At 45.9% G+C, this 23,560-nt stretch overlaps 1 protein-coding gene across 1 annotated transcript in view; it reads right to left on the bottom strand.

Annotated features, from left to right (window-relative positions):
• Positions 1-5,698: 5,698 nt before the first annotated feature.
• Positions 5,699-23,560, bottom strand: part of GNA11 (G protein subunit alpha 11) — a 35,054-nt gene continuing 17,192 nt past the window's right edge. The window contains exons 5-7 of the mRNA XM_039319303.1: positions 20,986-21,115; positions 13,289-13,442; positions 5,699-9,773 (exon numbers count right to left, since the gene is read on the bottom strand). Of these exons, the coding sequence (XP_039175237.1) occupies positions 9,583-9,773; positions 13,289-13,442; positions 20,986-21,115 (475 nt within the window). The 3' untranslated portion in view covers positions 5,699-9,582. The remainder of the gene's footprint in view (positions 9,774-13,288; positions 13,443-20,985; positions 21,116-23,560) is intronic.

Genomic DNA, 23,560 nt, shown 5'->3' on the forward strand with positions numbered 1-23,560 from the left:
GCCAGGCATGCTGGCTGAGGAATTCTGGGAGTTGAAGTCCACAAGTCATAAAAGGGCCAAGTTTGAAGAATCCTGATATCAAACCACTTAGGGACATGATGGGAACAAGGAAGGAAACGTAGAGCAGTGTAACCCAGGTTCAGTTAATTTCCCTTTCTCTTACCGTAGATCCAGGTTTTGTTGTGGTTATTGCTTATCTCAAATGGGGAGGGTGTGACATGTGGTCAGCTAGGCACAAATACATGTATACATAAAGGTTAAGTCCTTGACTTACGACTGCAATCGAGCCCAAAATTTGCATTGCTAACCAAGACAAGTTGTTACGGGGACTTGCGCTCCATTTTACGACCTTTTTTGCCATGGTCATTAAGCAAATCACTATAGTTGTTAAGGGAATCATGTAGGTATTAAGCCAATCTGGTCAGAAGCTGAGGTTACAAATAGGGTCACATGAGCCCAGGACAGTGAAACTGTCATTAGTACACGCCTGTTGCCAAGCATCTGAATTTTGATCACATGAGCATGAGGATGCTGGAAGGGTCCTTAAGTGTGAAAAAGGATCATTAGTCACTTTTTTTCAGTGCCATTGTTAATTCCAGTCTCTGAACAAACTGTAACTCGGGAACTACCTGTTCATCCTGACTATTGTACAGCAAAGCACTTGACAAAACAGGAAGGGGATGTTTTGGGGAAACAGAATGATTAAAGAGACACATAGCCGACTCCAGAATAAAAGGGGTTGATCAGAAGTTTCTCTTTGAATTGGAAAGAGGCCTCAAGTATCAGACTTCCATTCTTTTTTTAAAAAAAAAAAATAAGACTGGAGGCTAAAGCATATAAGGAACGGTTGCTGGAATTGGGTATGTCTAGTTTAATGAAGAGAAGGACGAGGGGGGACATGATAGCAGTATTCCAATATCTCAGGGGCTGCCCCAAAGAAGAGGGAATCAAGCTATTCTCCAAAGCGCCTGAAGGCAGGACAAGAAGCAACAGGTGGAAACTAACCAAGGAGAGAAGCAGCCTAGAACTAAGGAGAAAATTCCTGACAGTGAGAACAATTAACCAGTGGAACAACCTGCCTCCAGAAGCAGTGAATGCTCCAACACTGGAAATTTTTAAGAAGAGACTGGACAGCCATTTGTCCGAAATGGTATAGGGCAGTGGTTCTCAACCTGTGGGTCGGGACCCCATTTGGGGTCGAACGACCATTTCACGGGGGTCGCCAAACAACGCAGTCTGCCATTTTTTTCCGCTTTTCCTTGGCTGTGCTACTCCCTTTTATTCTATTGGCTTTTGAAAGCCAATAGAATAGACTCTCTTGAATAGAGTCTAATTCTATTGGCTTTCAAAAGCCAATAGGAATTGTCTAGGTTGTCTCTGCCCTGCTGAGCCCACCAAAAGTCCCATTCTGCAAACGGTGATGCAAGTTGTCTGCAGCGAAGGCGAGCTGTCTGAAAGTTTCCACCCCTCCCTGCTGAGCAACTACTAAAAATGTAAGTAAAAGAGGGCCAGGGGTGGGAGGTGGGAGGCCGATGGGCGCAGGGAGGGTTGCTGGCACGGGTGGGGCCCGGCGGGTGCCTTACCTCCCTTGGGCTGGGCCAGCTGGGGGCCCAGCCGGTGGTCGGCCTGCGCCGTCTCTGCCACTTGCCAGCTACGCCTCGGCTGGCGCAGGGAGAGGCACCACGCATGCGCGGCGCTCCCGGGCTGGGAAAGTCCTCGACTTACGACCGGTTGGGTAGTCCTTGACTTACTACCGGTTGGGGTCGTGGCATTAAAAAGGTTGAGAACCACTGGTATAGGGTTTCCTGCCTGAGCAGGGGATTGGACTAGATGACCTCCAAGGTCCCTTCCAACTTTACTATTATTATTATTATTATTATTATTATTATTATTATTATTATTACTTCCAAGTGCTGCAAGGAAAGTTTGCAAATTGTCAAAGGGGGGGTGAAATGGAGGGCTGGGGAGGAAAGGTAGCTTCCACCCAAAGAGGCCCAATTAAAATCCAGAATTAAATCCAGAAGAGGGCAAAACTGCAAAAGGCAATTTTGGATTTCGCAGCAAGTTAATGGCTCCCCTTTAGTCTGGCTTGGTCAGACCCCTGAGTGCTGGCTCCATTTCTAGCAACTACCCTTGAAAGGTTCAGAGGAATTGGAACAGGTTGAGTCTGATGACAGGACTACAAGCCAAGTTCTGTAATGAATATCTGAAGCTGGAGGTTTAGGTCTGAAGAAGGAATTGACTGCTCTTTTCCAATTATCAGAATAACACCACAGGTGAACTATTGCTGTTCTAGACGGAAGGGGAGGACATTAAAAAAACAGTGGAAATTTTCAGGAAGGCGAGTCCCCGATAGCACAAAAATCGAAAACAGCACAAAAATAAATTCAACAGTGGAACCAATGACTCAGAATAATGGTGGGCTCCCCAAAGGCTGGCTATCCATATGTGTATGTCAGGGATCTTCAAACGTGGCCCTTTTATGACTTGTGGACTTCAACTCCCAGAATTCCTCAGCCAGGCACGCTGGCTGAGGAATTCTGGGAGTTGAAGTCCACTCCTCTTAAAGTCTATATCAGGGGTCTTCAAACTTGGCCCTTTTATGACTGGTGGACTTCCAGAATTCCTCAGCCAGCGTGCCACAAGTCATAAAAGGGCCAAGTTTGAAGACCCCTGGTTTAAGTCAAGGATATCCAACTTTGGCAACTTGTGAACTTCAACTCCCAGAATTCCCCAGCCAGCCAAGTCTTAAAAGTTGCCATGGTTGGAATCCCCTGATCTAAATTGGGGTCCCGGCATTGAATGGGCCTTCACTGGATGCTTCAACTCTATGGTGGGTTTTAAAACATCCTTGATGTTTGCTATCTCATTTCCTGTCAGTTCTTCAACTATCCTGCCTTGCTCAGAATGATGTCTTATTGACGAGGAATTCTATTCCAATTTTCTGCCCAAATCAATGTTTCCATCGGGCCTAGAGACGTCAAGAAGGCCACTGCTACCAAGGTGGGTTGAAGCCCAATGTTATCTGCGTCACAACGCTATTAAACCGAGCCATGTGTGGCTTCACAAAAAAACCAAAACATAAGTTCTGACTTAACTGGTTAGGGCAGGGGTAGGCAACCTCGTCTCTTTTATGACTCATGGATTTCAACTCCCAGAATTCCCGAGTCAGCATAGCTGACTCGGGAATTCTGGGAGTTGAAGTCCATGAGTCATAAGAGACGAGGTTGCCTATCCCTGGGTTAGGGTTATATTCTCCTTTTTAACTGTGCCGGTGACACAACACACGTTCTTTTCAAGGCATCTGAACAGAATACAGGTAGCCCTCGAGTTACGGCAAAGGAGCCCAACGTTTTTGTTGCGAAGTGAAAGATTTACAAATAGAATTTTGCTCCCACTTTACGATCTTCTGCGCCAGAGTTGTTTAGGGAATCACTGTTGTTGAGTTACTAACGTGATTCTTAAATGAACCTCGCTTCCCCCACTGACTTTGCTTGTATGGCCGCAAAAGCTGATCCACATGACCCCAGGACACTGCAACCGTCATAAACATGAATTATAATTATAATTACAACTTATAAGTTTGAAAAACGGTCCTAAGTGATTTTTTTTTCAGTCCCACTTTCACTTTGAACGGTCACTAAATGAACTGTTGTTGAGGACTAGTGGTAGAGGATTAATTCTGCTTTATGCTTTAAGCCTGTCTTCCTTAAAACTTTTTGTGTTCCGTCAATATTAGGAAAACCAAGTCCAAAAACTCAAAAAAGCAGTAAGGGGAAGATTTCCAGCATGGTATGTAGGGCCTCCTGTGGTAAAAACCAACAGATTATTCCACGTGTTTGAATAGCCCTAGAACAGCCTCTCTCCGCTTCTCAGATACAAGATGCCTTTCCTCCAGCCAATTATACATCAATGTGGGTCTCAATCCCGCAGATTTATATATTAAATTTTTACACCATTTATGGGATCTATTATTATTATTATTTTTTAGAGAAGCTAATTTGTTTAATTAAACATATTTAGATTTGTTTAGGATTTATATTACCTTTAAGAGGTTTATGGATAAGAGAAGGAATGTGTTTACTGTGGAGGAATTTGTTATTGGTAAAGATTTAAACAGGTATAAGGGATTTTTAATGTTTTAAGTTATGTTTATGGGATCTACTATTATTATTATTTTTAAGAGAAGCTAATTTGTTTAATTAATCGTATTTAGATTTGTTTAGGATTTATATGTTTTTTAAGTTTTTTCTTTTCTTGATAGGAGAGAAGATTATGGAGATTGAATGAAAATTTTAGATAAGAAGTTTAAATATAAGTATTTAGTTTAACTATTCAAAAGAGTATCCAGTCTTAATGATATAATGAATGTTTATATGCTTATTTTTGTGCTCTAGAGTAAAGAAAGAGGGAGATTAGATCTTATATTGTAGGTATGGATATTTAAAGAAAGTAATGTTTAAATTCGTGTTTTGGGGATTCTATATAGAATGATGGATAATAATATAAGTACAATACTAGAAAATGTTTAAAGTATATTATAATGTGTGTTTAATGTTTGCAACTATTATGTTTTAGAGAAGACAATTTGTTTAATTTAAGGTATTTAGATTTGTTTAGGATTTATATGTGTTTTAAGTTTTTTTCTATTTTTTATTTTCTTTGAAAATTTTAAGTAAGCCTGTACTCAGCTCTGGGAAGGTTGAGGGAGGGTATGGGAGGTTTGGGGAAGATGGGGGAGGGTATGGGAGGGTGGGGGTTTGGGGAAGGGATTTGTTTTGTAAAATTTAAAAATTTTCAATAAAAAAAAAAAAATTTACACCAGTCACTTCGCCACCCAGAGCAACTGTCGGGGTAAATAAGCTATTTACCAATTTGATTGACATCCAGTTTACAAGTAGTTATTGACTTGCGACCACCGTTGGGTCCAAAATTTATGTTGCTAAGCGAGTTGAGTTTTGCCTCATTTCATGACGTTTTTTGCCACGGTTGTTAAGTGAAACACTGCAGTTCTTAACCTAGTCACACGGTTGTTAAGTGAATTTGGCTTTCCACCCCCCCCCCGACTTTGCTTGGCAGAAGTTTGCAAAAGGGGATCACGGGACCCGAGGACGCTGCGACCATCGTAAATGAGAGTCCGTTGCGAAGCGTCTAACTTTTGTTCACGTGACCCCGGGGGTGTTGCAAGAGTCGCTAAGTGTGAAAAATGGTTATTAAGTCACTTTTTCCAGTGCTGTCGTCCCTAAACGAACTTTGTTAAGTCTAGTTTAACGAAGAGAAGGACAAGGGGGGACATGATAGCAGTATTCCAGTATCTTAGGGGCTGCCATAAAAAAGAGGGAATCAAGCTATTTTCCAAAGCGCCTGAAGACAGGACAAGAAGCAACGGGTGGAAACTAATCAAGGAGAGAAGCAACCTAGAACTACGGAGAAACTTCCTGACAGTGAGAACAATTAACCAGTGGAACAATCTGCCTCCAGAAGCGGTGAATGCTCCAACACTGGAAGTTTTTAAGAAGGGGCTGGACAGCCATTTGTCCGAAATGGTGTAGGGTTTCCTGCCTGAGCAGGGGGTTGGACTAGATGACCTCCAAGGTCCCTTCCAACTTTACTATTACTACTACTACTACTACTACTATTATTAAGGACTCCCTACAACCACTCAATTTTGTTTTTTTTAAAAAAGCACGCAGAGAAATTTTTGTAAGGAATGAATTTTATTCCAATTTCAAACAATTTATTCAGGAGAAAGCTATGAAAATCAATTTTCCATCCGGTACTTCTAAAAGGAGGGTCAGCACCCAGCAGATGAACGAATTCAAGTGCTCCGAGAAGCCCAATCTCTTGCCTCCTCGCTACCGTTGGGAGAGCGAGACAGGAACACCGGTTGGGGGGGGGGGAATACCAATCCCGGGCCACAAAAATTCAAAATCCCCTCCTTTGCCCACCCTGCCCCCACGTGTTAACACCACATGCAAGTTCAAAATGACAAAAAAAGGTTTTAAAAACAGCGTTTTTTTATATATATATTTATATATATATATAATAGTTTGTTTTCTTTTTAAATAGGATGTTTAAATGTTATTTTTTTTTTTTAAATCAGGTTCTCTTTATTATAATATACTAGTATAACCAAATAATTTTTCACCACACTGGTACTTGTAAAAAGAGTCTCTGGTACTAAAGAAAAGGATGGCGGGTATTGGCACAAAAACCATGTAATGCTTTTTAAAAAAATAAAAATAAAAAAAGTATACAACGTATACACACACAGAGAGAGAAAGAGTACTGAAATTACAGACTTGGGACCTCAGATGGCGAACTCGGCTTTCCTTTCCGGGTCAAGCGGGATCCTACGGCCAGCACACAGGCCCTCCCCAAAGTAGCGATGTGTTTTAAGTGAGGGGGGGGAACCACGATAGAAGGTGGAAAAAGCAGGTGGAAAATTCGATCTCGAGGGGAGACCGGGCTCGGGGGAGGGGGCAGCTGCCGGTCAAGGGGCCCACCGTTGCAAAAGTCCCCCAAAGGAAATGGAATGGTGTTGGTTTTTGTTGTTTTTTGGCAATCCTCCTTCCGCCTACAGGCCGATGAATGTGCGATTAGTGCGTCTTCAGTAGGAATTTTTTTTGTTTTTTTTTTTTTTCATATAAAGTGCACCGTGAACAGAACATGGTCAGACAGATGCTTCCTCCGTCTTAACTTTGGCTGCCTCCACCAGGCGGAAGGCCCGATGTCGAGGACTCAAGGCATCTTCCTTTTGGAATCATCCGGAACCTCGACCAGTTCCCATCAGCCCAAATGAAGGGGAAGGAAGGCGTCGGTGAGCGAGGGAGGTTGGCACACTCACGAGCAGAAATTGGGGCGGGACGTCCCTCCCGACAGCTGGTCCACGTAGTGCGGCTTCACGAGAACAGGAGAGGCCCCTCACCCTTCTCCACGCAGCCCCCCGGCTGCTCGCAACCTGCGTGGGGCTAAGGGCCCGCTGGGCAGGCACTGCAGTCCGGGATGAAGGCCCAACGCGCACGCGCGCGAGAGAGAGAGAGGTGGGCCAAGCGCTCCCAATCCAAGTTCCAGGTCCAAAGGCTGCGGCGAAGCCCGCTGGAGAGGTAGGGGGCTCACTCCATCCAAGGAAACACTTCCGGCGAGGGGCTTCGAGAGTTAAGTCATGGCACCTTTGCAAAGGACAGAGTCCTCCTTGTAGAAAGAAAAAGTCTGGGTCTTTGGGCGAGAAGACAAATTCGACGTGTAGCTATTCCTCAGTCAATCGGGGGACTCCGTTTGCCCCTCTCCCCAAAACACAACCCCCCCCCCCAGATACATTTAGATCAAAACAATTAACAAAAAAAGTCAGGAATGTTGGTGAGGTTGAAAAATAGCTCCCTTCTCCACGCCCACCCCACCCCGATCAACCCAACAAGCCCTTTTGTGTAGTTAATCTGCAGTAACTTGTAAGTTACTTTCTCCCAGAATTTTCACAATTTCTCATTCACGGTGTGTTGTCGGTACAGCGCCGATGGTAAGCAAGAGGGACTCCCCCACCCCACCCCAAAAAACCGTAGTTCTCCCTGCCCCGGCTTCTTTCTGTAGTGTTCCACAATGAAGGGGCAATCCCAGAAATCCAAAGGCAGAAACCTCTCCCGCCCTTCCCTCCACGCCGGAATGCTGCAAACGGCTGTGTGAAATTAGTGTTTGTTTTTTGTGTGTGTGTCGAAGCAAAACACGTTCCCCTAAAACCCTTCGTTACATCTCGTGCGAGGAAGTCCACTAGTGTTGCCCGTCGCAACGTGGGGGATGGAGGAAAAGAAAAAGCAGCACATTCGACGCTCCCGTCCTTTTCCTCCCCAGGTTACAGGGATCGGTCCCCGTTTGAGAAAAAAGGCCGATTCTCACGGCATCTGTAAATGTGAGCGTTGGCAGTTGTGAGACTTATATTGTTGCTGCTACGCGGGATCTCCAGAGGAGGGGGGGGGGAGAGGAGGCAGCATCTAATTCTCTAGATTCCCTAGTTGGGTCCTGTGGCGATCTGCCTTGCAAAAAAGGCCAGCAAAGTTTGGGGTTTGGCACTGGCTTTGAGCAGGGGACGCATTTGGCACCGAGCCGTCCAGAAATGGACCCCTTCTCACCTGGTCCACTTCAAAACTACACCTGGACCACCTCTATTCCACGGGCCCCTTTCCTGCGTGCTCACGGGCACCGCCAGAAGGAGACGGTTTCCAACCGAACAGGGCCGAGAGATGGGAAGATGGATGGCAGCAGCTGCCAATCACACCAGCCTTGGCAACGTCATTCACCCCCTATTTGGCTGCAACCATGCCAAGAGACCTTTCCAATACTTTTTAGGACTAAAAAGGCAAAAAGGGCTGCTTCAGCTTGATTTAGAATGCAGACGCCATCTTAACCCTAACCCCACCCAAACACTGGGTCAGGAAGGGTGATTTTTTTGCAAAATACACACACACGCACGCACGCACGCACATGCACAAAAGATCCAAGGTAACGAGTAAAAAATCTCAAATCTTCCTTCCAAAACCAAAATCTGGTGGAGATTTCGGATTTCACCAAAGGGATTTTTTTTCCCCTCACGTTGGGTGAGAAGCAAGTTTACTTTCTTCTTCTTCTTTTTTTCTTTCCTTAAATGCTAAATTAGAAAATAAAAAAAAAAAGGATAATGAAACAGAAAAAAAAAACGCAATCAGGCACTTCCCTCAGGCTTGATAGCTATTGCTTGGTTGGTAGTCAACGGAAAAAAAAAAAAAGTATAGCATAGGTAGCAAACTATGTGTAGAACAATAATTTAAAAAAAAATTAAATCACAGTCTCAACAGAACTTTCATAATTGGGAGAGGGAAAGAACACAAAAGCCAGAGTAAAAACGGAACAAAGAAACGCGAGGACCGAAGGACGGCTTGTTTTGCACTACCGCAAAATAAACTGGGTTTTCCTCTTATGGTGTCATCTAGATAAACCCTTTTCGCACATATCCTTACAGTCAGGATGTAGGGGGCGAGGAAGGAGTTACACCAGAGGCATTTTATGGCACAAGATGAAGGTCCTAGCTGCATTTCATACTCCCAAAGATGGATAAGCTCATTATTTTGGCTTGATAACTCTGGGGTACATTTGTATCGCCAGATCAGACAGGAAAAAGAATTTACTAAATGCAACATATAAAGTCTGAGAGGAAACTGCCCTGACTGCTGGCAAAAAAGCAGGAAATTAACAAGGTGCCAGAGAGAGAAAAAGAGTGAAACGTGTCCCTCGTTGTTTTTATACTGTGAAATAAAAGCAAATTAAAAAAAAAAATCAGCTATTCTGTGGGGCAGACACGAGACCGAAGGTAACGGTGTGCTTAAAAAATAACAAAAAAAAAAAAAAACCCAAACAAACAAAAAAACTTTTGCCCTCTACAGATCAGACAATTTGCAATCATTACATCATTTAAAAAAAAAATCAAGATTTGTTTTCCTGTTGGTTTAAATTCATGGGATCTGTTTGTCTTACTTTTCTTCCGGACAAAAGGTCTCCCCAAGGAGATTAAGGGAGGGGCAGGTGGGAGGGTGGGAGGACAGATTAAATTCAAGGTCAGACTAGGTTATATTCCTTCAAGTTGAGTTGCAGGATGGTGTCCTTGACGGCGGCAAAGACGAACCGGATGTTTTCCGTATCTGTGGCACAGGTGAAGTGAGAGTAGATAATTTTATCGCTGTCGGGGTTGAGATCCACAAACATTTTGAGGATGAATTCCCGGGCTGCTTGCGCATCTCTCTGGGGGCCTGGAGACAGAACGGGGAAAAGAAGCACGATTATCATAAGGTGATCCTCAGCAGCAGAAGACTTTCTCTCTGGCTGAAAGCCTCTCTGATCAATAGCAGCCGTTCTCCAACTCAATGGATCTCATTCTCTCTCTTCCCAAATATCATTGTATCCTCTAGGGCAGGGCTTTTCAACCAGTGGTACGGGTACCACCTGTGGTACATTGGCACCTGGCAGGTGGTACGTGAACATCCTAGAAAAATGATAGCGGGGGAGGGGAACGAGCTGAACCAGTGGCAGCACCGCACAAGCCTGAGCGAGAGACGGCTGGAGCTGCAGGGCTATCAGGGCTCAGCGGAAGCGCCAGGATCAGCTCTTCTTCGGGGCTGTCAGGGCTCAGCGGAAGCGCCAGGATCAGCGCCAGGCTCCAGCTGGAGCTCAGCACTGATCCTGGCGCTTCTGCTGAGCCCAGAAGAAGCACCAATCAGCTGGAATGTTGCAGCATCTCCAGGGTCTTGTGATTTACATTCAGAAGCTTGGCAACTGATTCATATTTATGACAGTTACAGTGACCCAGGGTCATGTGAAGTGACCAAAACCTGCTGCAACCACCCAGCAGACGGGGGGAATAAAAACCAAACACCCCCCACCCCACCCCCACTGCCAATCCACCACAGAAATGCTCACAACAATGAAAACCTCGGACAGGAGGAAGAGCGTCGCCGGCCGCTGTCTTGCTCAGCTGTGCCTTGAGGGGCACATTTTTCAGTGCCACTGTAACTTCAAACAGTCACTAAGCGAACTGTTGTAAGTCGAGGACTACCAGTACTTTATCATTTTTTTCCTTTTTCTTTTTTTTTTGGGTCATCAAGTTTTTGACACCTTGCTAGGCGACTGGTAGTACTCCTAAAAGTGGTACAATGGGTGAAAAGGTTGAAAAGCCCTGCTCTAGGGCAGGCGTCTGCAACCGTGACAATTTGTGGACTTCAGCTCCCAGAATTCCACAAGTCTTAAAGTTGTCAAGGTTGCTCTAGGGTAAACCTGTGCATTTTACAGCTGCCGGGGGCCCCCCTGGCCTTTTGGCTGTCCCTGTCTGGCCTGTGTCAGGTAAGCTGGAAATCAGAAATCAAATCTAAATAAGTGTATGCCACATAGGCAGTACAGGTAGTCCTCAACGTACGACCACAGTTGACCCCCAAATTTCTGTTGCTAAGTGAGGGGTTTGTTAAGTGAGTTTTTACCCCATTTTACGACCTTTCTTAAGTGAACCAGTGCAGTTGTTAAGTTAGCAACAAGGCTGTTAAGTGACTCTGGCTTCCCCATGCTGGTCAGAAAAGTCGCAAAAAGACGATCGTGTGATCCCAGAACACTGCAACGATCATAGATGTGAATCAAGTAGCCATATTCTGGTCACGTGACCGTGGGGATGCCCCAACGGTTAAGTAAGTGTGAAAAATGGTCATTTTTACTCAGTGCCGTTATAAACTTCGAACGGTCACTAAATGAACTGTTGTAAGTCAAAGACTACCTGTACAGCTGCACTGCTTTTATTTTGAAGGCAACTTTTTTTTTTTTTTCAATTTACACATGTGCGTGCCTGTGCACCTTCGCAGCTATATTTGTTTGGCCTTCCACAAACATATAAAACATATAAGGAACAGTTGCTGGAATTGGGTGTGTCTAGTTTAATGAAGAGAAGGACGAGGGGGGACATGATAGCAGTCTTCCAATATCTCAGGGGCTGCCCCAAAGAAGAGGGAGTCAAGCTATTCTCCCAAGTGCCTGAAGGCAGGACGAGAAGCAATGGATGGAAACTAACCAAGGAGAGAAGCAGCCTAGAACTAAGGAGAAACTTCCTGACAGTGAGAACAATTAACCAGTGGAACCGCCTGCCCCCAGAAGCGGTGAATGGTCCAACACTGGAAGTTTTCAAGGAGAGACTGGACAGCCATTGGTCTGAAATGGTATAGGGTTTCCTGCCTGAGTAGGGGGTTGGACTAGATGACCTCCAAGGTCCCTTCCAACTTTATTATTACAATTGTCCCAGTTTCTCTTGTGCCCTCTAGGGAGACAAGCAAAACGCCTCTCCTTCACTAGAAATGGGGGGACCAACATCAGCCAGCCAGAAGTATCTCTGACCCGTAACCTAATTTCACCGTTTGTAAAGATTTTACCCAGTTATTAGAGGTCAAGTTGCTTCCTGCCTGTCCAACCTAAATGCCAGCTTCCAGAGTTGGGAGGAAAGGGTCAAAAATATACAGATGTCAGCCAAATGTCTATGGGGATTCTCAGTCATCCAGGTCCTGGTGGTCCCAAAACTTCTTCATTCCCCACCATCCGGTCAGAGCTGAAGAAGCTTCTTGGATGAGAAGCGAAACGTCTTCAAAGAAAAACAAGGAAGTCCGGTTGCCTCGTGAAAAAAAGCACCCTTGGGGTAGATCTCAGCTGTATTTCCTGGGACTCTGCCTCCTTCCTCAGAGGATTAGGGAAGGGGGAACCCTCAGGTGAAGTAGATTTTAAAGACCCCAGGCTTTCTGCAGGAAAAGCACTGCACCGATCCAAAATCTGGTGCAGATGATGATGACGATGATAATAATGATAATGATAATAATAATAGTCATAGGCGCCTTGGGTGCAATCCCAAAACAACTGGAGCACCACTTGAACACCATTGGCATTGACAAATTCGCTATTAGTCAATTGCAAAAGGCGGCCTTACTAGGAACTGCTTCCCTCCTGCGACGATACCTGTAATACCATCAAACATCCACATCTGCCTATCCCAGGTCCTGGGTAAGGACTCGATAGGTAGACAAAATGCCAAATCCAGTCTGAACATCTGGCTGACTGTGCGATGATTGATAATAATAATAATAATAATAATATTTGGAAGGGACTTTGGAGGTCATCTAGTCCAACCCCCTGCCCAGGCAGGAAACCCTATACCAGGGGTAGGTAACCTTGGCTCTTTTATGACTTGTGGATTTCAACTCCCAGAATTCCTCAGCCAGGCACGCTGGCTGAGGAATTCTGGGAGTCGAAGTCCACAAGTCATAAAAGGGCCAAGTCTGAAGACCCTCTGGTATTCCTCTTCACTGATGGGAAACACCAGTAATCCTCCCACTGTCTTTTGTACCTGCTTTAGTTTCTGGCTCTTCTCCACAGGCATCCCCACCTTAGCATAGTCCACGTGGGTGATAATCAAGCGTTTGAGATGCTTACACTTTGTATATTTAAAAGTGTCCCCTACTGATAGACAATTTGGGAGTTGTAGCCTGAATACAGAATAACAAAATAATGGAAGGGACCTTGGAGGTCATCTAGTCCAACCCCCCTGCTCAGGCAGGAAACCCTACACCATTTCAGACAAGTGGCTGTCCAGTCTCTTCTTAAAAACTTCCAGCGTTGGAGATTTGGGGTGCACTGCAGCTTTTTAATCCCCTGGCCGCAAAAAAAAAACAACGAACGGGATGTGGCCTCACAAGTTAGCGGGACGGTTCCCCTATTTTTAATTCCCGAAAAGTTCACTTCTTACCATCAAACTCTGGAAAATAATCCACCAGGTGAGAGTACATGATCTTGTCTTCCAAGAGATCTTTCTTATTGAGAAAGAGGATGACGGAGGAGTTCTGGAACCAGGGGTAGGTGATGATGGTCCGGAAAAGGGCTTTGCTCTCCTCCATGCGGTTCTATAAGGAAAAGGAGATTTTAGATCCAGGGAGGAAACAATAAATACACAGTTGAACAAGGATTTCATCGTTTTGGAGAAGCCTCGTACAGGCAGTCCTCGACTTAGGACCACAATTGAGCCCCAGATTTCCGTTGCTAAGCGAAACAGTTGTGAATTTTGGCCCATTTTGCACTGAAGTTGTTAAGGTAGTAACCCAGCTATGGTGAATCTGGCTTCCCCATTGACTTTGCCCGTCAGAAGGTCGTAAAAGGGGATCACACGAAACTGGGACATGCAACTGTCATATATGTAAGTTGCCCCGCTTCTGAATTTTGATCACGTGATTATGGGGATGCTGCAACCGTCGTAAGTATGAAAAACGGTCACAAGTCCCTTTTTACAGTGCTGTTGTAACTTCAAATGGTCCCCAAATGAACTGTTGCAAGTCGAGGCTAAGATCATAACATGTTTGCCATGTCCAGTTTCAACCGTGCCTAAATTCAGTGCTCCTCAACCTCAGAAACTTCTAAGATATGTGCCTGCTGATTGAGGAATTCTGGGAGTTGAAGTCCACCTATCTTAAAGTTGCCGAGTTTGAGAAACACTGCCTTAATCTCTTCCCAGTGGCTTTTCATCCCTTTTGATAAAAGTAAGGATCCCGCAAGGACAATCCCTAAAGCAGTTAAATATGATTTGGGGGGGGGGGTAAGCGTGGTAAATTTGGATGAGACACCACTTCCCTCAGCCCTATCTAGCTCTTAAAGAGAGCCATTTCCAAGGCTGTAAAAGTTCATCCTACTCCTAGGCCAGTGATGGCGAACCTTTTAGAGACCGAGTGCCCAAACTGCACCCCAAAACCCACTTATGCATCGTCGGGTGCCGGGTGGGTGTGGCCCATTGGGTGGGCGTGGCTGCGGTGGTAACAGCAGACTAGGTGGGACTAAAAAGTTGAATCAGTCAATTCCAACTTTACAAGATCTTTTTTTTCGTGAGAAGTTGGAATTGACTGATTGATTGAACCTTTTTTTTTTTGCACACGTTGGCGGAGGCCTAAAGCGAAAAGGTTTTATAAAACCCAGCTGAAGGCCTAGGACTGGGACGATGGTGCGCGTGCCCACAGAGAGGGCACCGAGTGCCGCCTCTGGCACGCATGCCATAGGTTCACCACCACTGTCCTAGGCTTTTACTGGAAAAATGGCAATTGGAAAAAATGCCCGAATGTAGGCAAAACAATTAGGTAACATCCTCGTTCATAATGAAGTGCGATAAAACTACTTCAGCGGAAGCTGTACAGGTGGTCCTTGACTTACAATCATTTGTTTAGTGACCAAAATTACAATGACATCCAAAAAAAGTGACCAGTCCTCACACTTATAACTGTTGCCACATTCCAGTCTCTTTTTAAAAACTTCCAGTGATGGAGCGCCCACTACTTCTGAAGGCAAAGCTGTTCCACTGGTTGATTGTCCTCACTGTCAGGAAGTTTCTCCTTCGTTCCAGGTTGCTTCTCTCTTTGTTCAGTTTCCAACCATTGTTTCTCGTCCTTCCCTCGGGTGCTCTGGTGAACAACCTGGCCCCCTCTGCCTTGTGGCAGCCCCTCAGATACTGGAACACGGCTATCATGTCTCCCCTATTTCTTCTTTTCTTTAGACTAGCCAAACCCAAGTCCCGCAGCCGTTCTTCGTATGTTTTAGCCTCCAGGCCTTGGATCATCTTAGTTGCTCTTCTCTGAATTTTTTCCAGACTCTCAACATCTTTTTTGTGGTATGGTGACCAAAACTGGCTGCAGTATTCGAAGTGTGGTCTTACTAGGGCTTTATAAAGCGGTAGTAGTTCTCACACTGTTGCTGCCTTCCCACATTCCTGCGATCGCTTTGGGCACTTCGCAACTGGCATGTATTTACAATGGTTGCAGCGTCCCAGTTGTCATCTGCAAACTTCCGAGCGAGCTTGATAAGCAAAGTCAATGGGGAAAGGCACATCTGCTTAAGTCAGTGGTTCTCAACCTTTCTACTGCCGCAACCCCATAATATAGTTCCCCATGTTGTGGTGACCCCCAGCCACTTATACATCACCGGGTGCCAGGGGCGTAGCCAAAGGGGGAAAAAATGGCGGACAGCCTTGTTTGGCGACCCCCGTGAAATGGTCGTTCGACCCCAAATGGGGTCCCGACCCACAGGTTGAGAACCACTGGCTTAAGTGATTCATTTCACAACTGTAGCGATTCGTGTTAACAAACACGGCAAAAAAAGGTTGTAAAATGGGCCACCACTCACTTAACAACTGCCTTGCTTAGCAATCGAAATTTTGGGCTTGATTGTGGTCGTAAGTCAAGGACTACTTTTATATAAGACTGTCCCCCATAAACAGCTTTTAGCTCTCTCTAGCTGATCGTTCTGTTCAAGCAGGGAAAACGCACAAATACATTTCGTTCCTCCGTTCCCGTGGTTTCAGCTGTAGCAGGAAGTCACCAACAAGCTAGAAAGTGAACTGGATGCCCTAAGAATCTCCGTAGTTTTATTGGCACTAAGCTTTATTCCTTCTTAAATAAAGCAGCACACGCCCTGCATTCTCTTTTTCCCGTTTGTCCAGGTTTTGTTTCCTCCTGATTTTAGGGCACTCCTTTCAAAAAGATACAGTATCTAGAAATCCCGAAAAAGGTTAAAATAAGCAAACAACTGACGTCAAGAGGAACAACTTCACGTCTGCTGCTAGCCAGAACTGTGTTGTAAATGTGTACCCAGGCCTGGCTCCTTGTTGTTTCATGTGAAAGGAGAAGGGATGGCAGGTTTCAGGGAGAGAGAGGGGGGGAGAGACAGAGAGGGAGGAAGGGAGGGAGACAGAGAGAGAGAGAGGGAGGGAGAGGGAGAGAGAGAGGGGGAGGGAAGGAGAGAGAAAGAGGGAGAGGGGGAGAGGGAGGGAGAGAGAGAAAAAGAGAGGGAGGGAGAGAGAGAGGAGAAAGAGAGGGAGGGAGGGGGAGAGAGAGAGGAAGAAAGAGAAGGAGGGAGAAAGAGGGAGGGAGAGAGAGGGAGGGAGAAAGAGAGAGGGAGGGAGGGGGAGGGGGTATGAGGGAGAGGGAGAGAGAGATGAGGAGAGGGATGGAGGGAGAGAGAGAGAGAGAAAGAGAGGGGGAGGGAGGGAGACAGAGAGAGAGGGAGGGAGAGGGAGAGAGAGAGGGGGAGGGAAGGAGAGAGAAAGAGGGAGAGGGGAAGAGGGAGGGAGAGAAAAAGAGGGAGGGAGAGAGAGAGGGAGAGAGGGAGGGAGGGAGAGAGAGAGGAAGAAAGAGGAGGGAGAAAGAGAGGGAGGGAGGGAGAAAGAGAGAGGGAGGGAGGGGGGATGAGGGAGAGGGAGAGAGAGATGAGGAGAGGGATGGAGGGAGAGAGAGAGAGAAAGAGAGGGGGAGGGAGGGAGAGAGAGAGAGAGAGAGAGAGAGAGAGAGAGAGAGAGAGAGAACCTCAGCATCCTCCAGGCCTTCATGGCCCAAAACCCAGGAAAAAACCCTGCGAGGCACAAACAGTCACTTTGAAAGCCAAGTAGCAATCTTATTTATTTATTTATTTATTTATTTATTTATTTATTTATTTATTTATTTATTTATTTTATGAGACTTATATACCGCTTTAAGTGCAAGCACTCTCTAAGCGGTGTACACCAGTAAGCAATGTATATATATATTTACATTGCCCCCAACAATCTGGGTCCTCATTTTACCTACCTCGGAAGGATGGAAGGCTGAGTCAACCTTGAGCCGGTGAGATTTGAACCGCTGACCTGCTGAACACGGTCAGCTAAAGTGGCCTGCAGTACTGCACTCTAACTGCTGCGCCACCTCGGCTCTTAATCTTGGATCCCCACCCATATTTTATGGGTCATTCTCAGCAAAGAGAACTTTCAAGGAACATCAGAGTCCTTCCTTTAAAGCAGTCCTTCTATAAGTCCTCCATTTAAAAAAAAAAAAAAAAACCCAAAGATCTTGAGCCAAGAAACAGGACTTGGAAAGGACAGATGCTTCGCTTTCTACAAAAGAATTTTGTCGCTGCCGAGATAAAGCTGCTATTCTGAGGGAGTGGACTTTATGAACAAAGCTGTTGAGGGACGGTGCTATCTATAAAAAGCTCCTCTGCCCAACCATTCCTCCCTGCAGATGACTTTGGACACATCTCTCTATATAAATAAATGTAGTGTTCTCTTCTCACAAGACCCAGAAGAGCTACAAAGACACTCATACAAGAGCTGCCAAAAGCAGAAGAAGCCTTCGGCTTAAAAATAAACTTCAAAAAGAGCCAGGTTATGTTTAATAGATTCACCAAAGAGAGAGAAAAAAAATTGTATCTGGAGAACTAGATGTAGTAGACCTTGGGCAACAGATCTCAATGGAAGGTGATACAATAAAAGAAACTGAACGGTGTGTTAAGTGAGATTGGCAGGCGTTCGGCAAGCTAAGGGTAATCTTCAAGAACAACCTAAGAACAAACTCATCAAGGAGAGAAGCAACCTAGAACTAAGGAGAAACTTCCTGACAGTTAGAACAATTAACCAGTGGAACTCCTTGCCTCCAGAAGCGGTGAATGATCCAACACTGGAAGTTTTTAAGAAGAGACTGGACAGCCATTTGTCTGAAATGCTATAGGTCAGTGATGGCGAACCTTTTAGAGACCGAGTGCCCAAACTGCAACCCAAAACCTACTTATGCATTGTTGGGTGCCAGGTGGGTGTGGCCCATTGGGTGGGCGTGGCTGCAGTGGTAACAGCAGACTGGGTGGGACTAAAAAGTTCAATCAATCAATTCCAACTTTGCGAGATCTTTTTTTTTCCCTGCAAGAAGTTGAAATTGACTGATTGATTGAACCTTTTTTTTTTTTTTTTTTTTTTTTTTTTTGCACACAGTGGCAGAGGCCTAAAGTGAAAAGTTTTATAAAACCCAGCTGAAGGCCTAGGACTGGGGCGACGGCGCGCGTGCCCACAGAGAGGGCTCTGAGTGCCGCCTCTGGCACCCGTGCCATAGGTTCACCACCACTGCTATAGGTTCTCCTGCTTGAGCAGAGGGCTGGACTAGAAGATCTCCAAGGTTCCTTCCAGATCTATGCTATGCTATGCTATGCTATGCTATGCTATGCTATGCTATGCTATGCTGTGCTGTGCTATGCTGTGCTGTGCTATGCTATGCTATCCTATTATTCTATTCTATTCTATTCTATTCTATTCTATTCTATTCTTCTATTCTATTCTAGTCTAGTCTAGTCTATTCCTCCCCTCTATGCCTGAAAAGTTTTCGATCTGTGTGTGCTACCTGCTCTAACATATACCAGTGAAACATGCACACTAACCGCACAATCGATACAAAAGCTACGAGCTGCACAAAGAGCCATGGAAAGACCAGATAGAAAGACCCCACCCGTGGATTAGCGAGCAAACGAAAGTATACGATGCCATCAAGAGAGTAAAAGGATGGAAATGGGCTGATCACATAGCAAGGAGGACTGAGGGCAGGTGGACTGAGACAGTCACAGAATGGATCCCACTTGATCAAAAGCCTCCACGAAAGAGACCTAAAACAAGATGGATTGATGACATCAGCAAGTATTGCCAGCCCAACTGGCAAAAAGTAGCTCAGGACCGTCTAGGTTGGAAAAATGCGGAAGAGGCCTTCGTCCTGCAGTGGATAGACCAGTGGTGGTGAACCTATGGAATGGGTGCCAGAGGCGGCAGACAGAGCCCTCTCTGTGGGCACGTGCGCCGTCACCCCAGTCCTAGGCCTTCAGCTGGGTTTTATAAAACCTTTTCACTTTAGGCCTCCGCTGTCATGTGCAAAAAAAAAAAAAAAAAAAAGGTTCAATCAGTCAATTTCAACTTCTCGCGGAAAAAAAAAAAGATCTTGCAAAGTTGGAATTGATTAACTTTTTAGTCCCGCCCAGTCTGCCATTACCACCACAGCCACACCCACCCAATGGCCACGCCCACCCAATGGCCACGCCCACCCAGTGGGCCACGCCCACCCGGCACCCGACACTGCATAAGTGGGTTTTGGGTTGCAGTTTGGGCACTCGGTCTCTAAAAGGTTCGCCATCACTGGGATAGACCATGGTTAGGATGATGAAATAAATGTCCATAATAAATGTAGAGGAAAGAGGCTGCGAGGTCAGCAACTGAGTAAACCAGAATTCCCCCATCTTTCTGGCTTTGCGGACCAGCCGGAGGGGGGGAGGGGAGAGGGGCTGCTTCCGCACAAGCGGCCCGCCATTCACACAAATGGCGCGCGTGTGCACGTGCTCGCCCGCTGCTCGCACAAGTGGTGATGCATCTGCACACCCCTTTTCCACAGCCCATTTGCAAACAGTGCTCCAGCCTAGAGCAGAGGTGTCAAACTCAATTTCATTGAGGGCCGCATCAGCATTGCGTTTGCCCTTGGGGGTGGGGGTTGCCTACTGGGTGGGTGTGGATGGAGTGGGTGTGGCCTACTGGGTGGGGGTGGCCAGCTCTACATCAGTTGCGTCAAGGGGGCCTGTGGGGGCCTGGGCAGGAGTGGGACAGATCTGAGGGTCTCTGGCAGAAGGGGGTGGGACCAGGACAGAGCCCATCAAGCCGGATATGTGAAGTAGGTGAGGGCCATTAGCTGGCCACTTCCAAGCGATGGTGCATTTCTTCATTCCTCACAAAGGGTGACCCCTCCCCAGCATGCACCCAGGGGGTGGGGCCGACACGGCAGGGGCTGGTTCCTCGCTGTTTCTAGATGGCCTTGTGGGGCTAAGACTGAAAGCGTTTCAGCATAGATGGCCACCGCAAAATTGTACATTGGCTCCCGGCTGGCCTGGGCCAGGGCCAAGGCAGTGGGGGCTGTTCCCTCACTGTTTCCAGGACAGCTTCGCGGGCCCCATGAAACTACTTTGCAGGTCGCATCCGGCCCCCGGGCCTTGTGTTTGACATGTCTGGCCTAGAGATTGGGGACTCCCAGAGGAAATTACAGGTAGTCCTCAACTTATGCCCACAACTGAGTCCAAAGTTTCCATTGCTAAGCAAGGCAGTTTATTGAGTTTTGCCCCATTTTAGACCTTCCTTTTCTTGCCTAAAACGTAAGCTACTGCAGTTACGTTATTCAGTTAGTGACACGGTTGTTAAGTGAATCTGGCTTCCCCCGTTGACTCTGTTTGTCAGAAGGTCGTAAAAGGGGATCGTGTCACCCCGGGGACACTGCGACCGTCGTAAATACGAGGCAGTTGCCACGCATCTGAATTTGATCGCGCGATCGTGGAGATGCTACCACAGTCCTTCGTAGGAGAAACGGTCATAGGTCACTTCGTTCAGTGGCTTTGACAGTCACTAAATGAATGGTTGTAAGTCAAGGACCGCCTGCATATTTGTTCTTACGTAGTTTTGCTCACTCTCGTGCTGCAGGACGAAAGGTTACAAATGTGGAAGAGTGTAGAGTAGCGGAGAGAGAAAAGGCTTAAAAGAGATATCCCAAGTCATCTCTTTTAAAAATACTGGACAAGGTAGAGCTTTTCGGCCTCTTTGCCGTGGCGGCCCGGCAAACGCCGCACGCCAATGCCAGTAATTTTGCTTACCTCGTTATCGGATTCCACCAGGACTTGGTCGTATTCACTAAGAGCTACTAAGAACATGATGGAAGTTACATTTTCAAAGCAGTGTATCCACTTCCTCCTTTCTGACCTTTGCCCACCAACATCCACCATTCTGAAGGGACGAGGAGGAAAAAAAAAAAAAGCAGTGAATGCTTGCTGATTGGTCAATGCTCCCAATTCCCCATGCCCCAATTCCCCCCCCCCCAAAAAAGAGTATCCAATATGTTTGCAACAGCAGAATTTTGGTGGACCAGCAAGGCTGGTGTGCAAAAGATAATCATGTAACTGCAGGGCTCTTCAAACTTGGCTTTTATGACTTGTGGACTTCGACTCCCAGAATTCCTCAGCCAGGCACGCGTGCCTGGCTGAGGAATTCTGGGAGTCGAAGTCCACAAGTCATAAAAAGGCCAGGTTTGAAGACCCCTGATGTAGTGGCTTTCCGCGAAGCTGAAAACGAAATACTTATTTACTTTAGATTCCCTGCTACAACCCATCTTTTTTGTGGAGGCTTCTAGCCTAACATGCTACTATTACATTGCCACTAGGTCAGGAGTAGGCAACCTTGGCTCTTTTATAAGATTTGTAGACTTCAACTCCCAGAATTCCTGAGTCAACCATGCTGGCTGAGGAATTCTGGGAGTTGAAGTCCACAAGTCATAAAAGAGCCAAGATTGCCTACCCCTATACTAGGTGAAAGAACAGGAAACTGATCACTGTGTCCACCTTTTATGCAGAAACTCTTCCCAAGTATCATTGTACTAAGTGAGACCAAGCTTGAGGTACTGCATATCAGGGGTTTCCAACCTTGGCAACTTTACAACTTGTGGACTTCGGCATAGCTGGCTGAGGAATTCTGGGAGTTGAAGTCCACCAGTCGTAAAGTTGCTAAGGTTGGACACCTCCGCTGTATATGACTCTAGTCCAAGGGTAGGAGCAACCTTGGCTCTTTGATGACTCGTGGACTTCAACTCCCAGAATTCCTCAGCCAGCATGGCTCAGCTTGGAAACCTTTCCTTTTCCCCTCAGCATGGCTGGCTCAGGAATTCTGGGAGTTGAAATCCACCAGTCATAAAAGTGTCAAGGTTACCTACCCCTGGCCTAAACCATTGCAAACAGATTGATTGATTGATTGATTGACGGATGGAGGGAGGGAGGAATGGATTGATTGCAAAGATTTGCAAGTGCGCCTGATTCACTTAACTCTCCACAGAAAATGCTATTACGGGTAATCCTCAATTTATGACCACAACTGAGCCCAAGATTTCTGTTACTAAGCGAGATAAGATTTCTGTCGCTAAGTTGTTAAGTGAATCACTGCGGTCATTAAGTTAGTGACATGGTTGTTAAGTGAATCTATCTTCCCCATTGACTTGGCTTGGCAAAAGGGGATCCCATGAGCCCAGGACACTGCAACCGTCATAAATGTGAGTCAATTGCCAAGTATCCGGATTTTGATCACATGACCGCGGGGATCCTGCAATGGTTGCAAATGTGAAAAATGATCATAAATCACTTTTTTCAGTGCCGATGTAACTTTGAATAGTCACTAAACCAGCTGTTGTAAGTTGCGGACTACCTGTATTAAGGACGTCTCCAAGGGTTGTAATAAAACAGAGGTCTTCAAACTTGGCCCTTTTACGACTTGTGGACTTCAACTCCCAGAATTCCTCAGCCAGCGTGCCTCAGCTTTGCAAACTCTCTCTTTCCCCTCAGCGTGGCTGGCTCAGGAATTCTGGGAGTTGAAGTCCACGAGTCATCAAAGAGCCAAGGTTGCCTACCCCTGGTCTAGTGGGTTAAAAACAGTGAGCTAGAAACCGGGAATCTACTTGTGTGAGTTCTAGTCCCCTAACCCCCCCCCCCTTACGCGTAAAGTCAGCTGCTATTCCAAACAATCACCAGGAATCCATTGACTTGAACGCTCCTCCCCATAAGAGATTCAGAAGGCGCCTTCATTTCTCTTTCGGAAGATTAAGGAAACCTTCCTCCTCCCCCCCCCCAAGAGTTTTTAGCTCCAGCTGATTGGTATAAGACACTTCCTCTGTATCTGTATATTTTTGTTTTTTATCTTTAACTGATTATTTTATTAGCTACAGAGATTTGGTTTGTTATTACTCTGTAGTCCACTGCCCAGAGTTTTATGACTGAGGTGGTTAGTTAACAAATATGAGAGACAGACACAAGATAGGCCCAGGATTGAATGACTAATTCTTACTCTTCAAAACAAGAGTGCTACTAAACCCAGTAACCATCTCAAAATGCGTAATTCAAAAGCGTCTTTTGGCTTTCTCTCTCCAGGTTTAATAGCCATATACTGCCATTGGGAAAACGGCTGCTTTATTGTTATGATCCTTGTTGTCATAGAAATCCTTCCTAATCTTATCTCTGTTTGCCATTGTTTTTCTCCCTAAGATTGATCTACTCTTTACGTCTCCAGCAAGCTCTACCATGTTTATCTATTCCTGAGCCCAAAAAAACAAATACATCCCCCACCTTCATTTCTTCACGGTCAACAGCAAATTCACACTGGTTTTATCTTTTTAATATTTAACATGAACTC

Source organism: Crotalus tigris, unplaced genomic scaffold (genome assembly GCF_016545835.1).
Source record: "Crotalus tigris isolate CLP2741 ecotype Arizona unplaced genomic scaffold, ASM1654583v1 scf7180000022970.308977840:1548163, whole genome shotgun sequence".
In the NCBI taxonomy this organism is placed as follows: Eukaryota; Metazoa; Chordata; class Lepidosauria; order Squamata; family Viperidae; genus Crotalus; species Crotalus tigris.